The 4,237-nt window shown below is 38.4% G+C and overlaps 1 protein-coding gene across 1 annotated transcript; it reads right to left on the minus strand.

Annotated features, from left to right (window-relative positions):
• Positions 1-2,979: 2,979 nt before the first annotated feature.
• Positions 2,980-3,915, minus strand: LOC128870567 (succinate dehydrogenase cytochrome b560 subunit, mitochondrial). The gene is made up of 2 exons (XM_054113222.1): positions 3,808-3,915; positions 2,980-3,750 (listed from the first exon to the last, which is right to left on the minus strand). Coding segments are annotated over exons 1-2 (525 nt in total). The 5' UTR covers positions 3,810-3,915; the 3' UTR covers positions 2,980-3,227.
• Between the last annotated feature and the right edge of the window lie 322 nt (positions 3,916-4,237).

Consider the following 4,237-nt stretch of genomic DNA (forward strand, 5'->3'; position numbering starts at 1 on the left):
ACGCATGTTGTTGTTGTTGTAGCACTTTGTCAAGCCCTGGCGGACGCTATGAAGTCACCGGCCAGCGTCATCAATCTCACCTAACGGTATGCCCAAGAAGCATGTTGTCTCGACGGGGTGGGTTCAAAGGCACAGAGGTGTTAGATGAGTGGGTAACAAAAATTGCTTGATGAACATGATGCTTCATGCTCTTTAACAAGAAACATGCACGCCTCACTATATAGGTGGTGTTCGGGTGACATCAGAGGTCATCTGAGTACGATTTCGGGCGAACTGTCGAAGTTGACATCCAGTTGTTGTTGTTGTTGTTTTAACAGCATAGTTGCCATCCAGTAACTTTGGGTTGTTGAAAGTCGAAAAGGGTTTGTTTGTTTGTTTAACAGTATCATGGACTTGTTCTTATGCCCTCGTTATAAACAGCGTTATCGTAGATGTAATAGGGAAAGAGTGCTAGGCTCCATGCATAACAATTGTCAGAGTTTCTTATCCTCCTCTGTTTAAACGTTTGATCTGAAAATATTACGAATGATTGCCAACGACACGGATAATTCGCCGACCACCTTGTTGTTGTTGTTATATCAGCATGAACATTATCCATACATGAACGGGGAATGCTGCAGGACGGGCAGTCCTTGGCCAGATATAAATCTAGGTCGTTCCGGTAACGTAGAACGATGACGACCACCAGTTGCTGTCGTTGTTGTTGTAGGAGCATAAACATGCATATACGGGGAATGCTGCTGAAGTGACAATCCCTGACCGGATTTAAATCCGGGTCGTTCAGGTTACGTAGAACTGACTGTCGTGGGAACGACGCCATTCAATACTGGGGAAAGGGTGGAATTCTTAAGGACTAAAAAGGGCGGTTTTAGGTAAGCATAGGTAGAGTGAGGTGTTTCGTGAAAAATGCAAGTAGTAAGACGTAAAGTGTCTTCACTTCTTGAGAAAGGAGAATATCGGACGACATGACTCCTCTTGGTTGGCAAGTGTTTTTGCTTTCCCGGCGGTGGTGGTGGGCATATACTTCAGGACCGGCGTTGAACTAATGCTAGCCCAGATCAACCATGCCGCTAAATGTTGCTTCAGAGTCGAGTGACTGACTTCACCCAACTAAACAGAGTTAGTCCACTTACGTGGGCGCTCGTGGTTAAAACAAAAAAAAACATGGGTATATTCAATAACGCATTATAATGCGCAACGTACTTTTGCAGTGTTGGCAAAGCGTTCAGAAATGCAAATATGGCAGTACTGCAAATGCATCGCGTTCCAAAACGCCATTTTTGTATCAAACGTCCCGCATTATTTGCAGGAAAAATTTTAATACTGCCAGTCTATCAATTGCAACACTTGTCACATTGGCAGTGCTGCTAGCGCTGCAATTACTGCGCATTTATAATGCGTTTCTATATATGTATAGGCCCTTATTATGAGCAACATTCGATCTTCGACTATAGTCGAAAGTGCTGATCGAACGAATTTTCATTTGGTATTATGGTGATCATTCGTTGAAGAATAGGACTATTGTGAATTTCGATCGCTAGACGCATTTACAATAGATAATTTTTTCTCAGCTGATACAGCAAATCAAAGTAAAAGAAAAACCGATTGTGTTGAAATTCTTTGCTAACAATATTTTTAAAAGTTAAAAAAAGTATTTTTGTGAAAATGAGTACAACGGAGTTGTGGTTCGACGATTCATCAGACGATGAAAGATTAGTGGAACTAGCTCGAAGTAGAAATCAGCTGAGGGTCGCATTCAACCCCCTAGAAATGGCTTCCACTGAGCAAGTTTAGTATTTTCAAAATGTGTTGACGTACTTAATATTACAGAAATTTCCTTACAGTTTTTTAAAGAACTTTAGATTATCTAAAGAGGCGTTTATGAACCTACTGTCCAGTACAGAAAACCAGTTGCAGCAGTGCACCCGTGCCAAGAGCTCTTCACTATTCTCCAAAAAAAGCAACACAAATTATTAATTTGTGTGCAGCTTTGCACAACATTTGCTTGTTTTATAATGTTCAACTTCCGGATGAAGAGTTATCCGATGAGACCCTCAACGATGAAGCTAAAGATATTGAAGTGGAGTCAAATAACGGAGAAGCAGAAAACATAAGAAATGAAATTCTTAGAATATTATAGAAAAATCTAAAAAGTATTAAATAGAAACCTTTACGCCACAGTTTCTGTTTTATTTTTGTTATAAATTTTCTTTATTCAATTATTCGTCATTCAAAAAAAATATGTATTTTAGTTCCTCTACGTATATCAGCCCATACCTGCCAAGGGAAAATAAAAATGTATTTCTATAAACATCACAAAAAAACCATTATTAACCTTAATCCATTTTGCTGCCGTTCTAACTGGTGGTCCTAAGCAATTCAGCTCCGTTGTAAATTCCTCCCATTTTTTTGCTGCTTGAACTTTGGTGCAAATCCCTTTTGCGAATTGTGGATTCTCTTCCATTAATGCAACTAGCCTTTCTAAGTGCTGTTTGGTACTCACGACTTTCGACCTGCATAAAATTAACAAAATTAGTATATTTTTATTATTTGGTTACTATAAAACAATGAATAGTCGCAAACAACTTACATTTTAACAACTTTTCCCACAATACGCTACACAATCGAAAGCAAAATTGCATTCGACTCTAAATTCGGTATGCAACGAAATTTTCGACAAGGTTGCACCGCTCATAATACCAAATTGACATTCGATTTTCTATCTTCGACAACCAACGAATATCGAAGATCGAACCCAACTCATAATAGGGGCCATATATTTTCCCGTGGTTCCTAGGTGGAACAAAGGGCCTATATACCCCATAATAAATATCACGAACATAATTTTAAGTATGTATGTACGTCCACAATAGGTGATTTTTTATCTCCGATGATAATGGAGAATGATTAACTTTTAAACTCTGCACCATTTCTTTCCAGCCTCGGATTTTGACGCGGAGAGCATAACTCAGCTTGCAGTGAAGAAACAATAATTTTATTTGCATATGTATTTATATGGATGTATATATACACTGTTCTTTTCATTGCATAACTTAACAATTTGGTTCAGTTGCATTTTAATTATAAAAAATGCCACCTTTCATTATCGTTTATTTATTATAGGATCACTTTAATTTCTCAATAATTCATTATTATTTTAAGTAAACTCTCAGCACCGTAAGGTAAAATAAAAAAAAAATCGTATAAATTATACCTTAGGTATGTATTTACAAACATGCCAAGATAGCTGACAGTACGAAGCTAATACCAAGGGTTACATAACCTGTCAAGTAGACCTCAGTGATTTTAAGAAAACGGCCAGTATCCCATAATAAATGGCGAACGCCGCAGCAACTGTGAATAGCCAATGGAAAGGCCAAGGCAAACTTAAGTGCAACCAAAGTCGCAGAACCTAAATGCAGACCCTCAATAATAGTAACGTAGTGCGAAATATCATGCGAAGACATCAATGCACCCAAACCCAAGGCCCAAGCATAGCTGGTCAACGCAATGCCTGTGCCGCGATGTGTAACGGACAATAGTGATGTCAACTGTGGCTTATAGATGGTCAAATATGGAGATAATTCACGTCCAAGACGTTGATTTTTCTCGTCAAATGTTTCCGTCTGAATCGCTTCACTTGCAGATACCACTTTCAAAGTGACTTGACGAGCCGGAACAGCAACCTGCATCTTTTGAATGCCTTGACGCAAGGCAGACGAACGAATAAGCGAACGAGTTATGGCATACCTGTATAGTTAAATGCAAATAAATTTACTAATATCAGCTATTATTCACTGTGCTTACATTTTTGCAACTTTGATCCAACTTTGCTCAAATCTGTCTGTCCACTTTGCCTTTGCTGTCAATTTGATTAATGCTTGTTCTTCTCATCATACTAACCACCGTTCACAGTGAACGAAAACATTGCTGTAAGAAGAGGAGCCGCACTTCTGATCAATGATGCCATGCCTGGAAAAAAATATCACAAAGGCAATAATTTACATGTTTTCCCCTTTTTCGAACATGAGAATCGCATTTTAGCACACTTTAACAAACCAATTATACAAAATCAAATAAGAGTCCGGACTGAACTCTACATGCCTACACACATTTTATTAAAATTAGTTTGAACTATCCGAACTTAGGTAATTCTTATTTGCTTAAAAATTTCTGTTATATAGGAGGTGGGCTCTCCAATACCAACCTACATTGTTTCCAACCAAGTTTTTTTGAA

This window comes from Anastrepha ludens, chromosome 2, assembly GCF_028408465.1.
Source record: "Anastrepha ludens isolate Willacy chromosome 2, idAnaLude1.1, whole genome shotgun sequence".
Classification (NCBI taxonomy): Eukaryota; Metazoa; Arthropoda; class Insecta; order Diptera; family Tephritidae; genus Anastrepha; species Anastrepha ludens.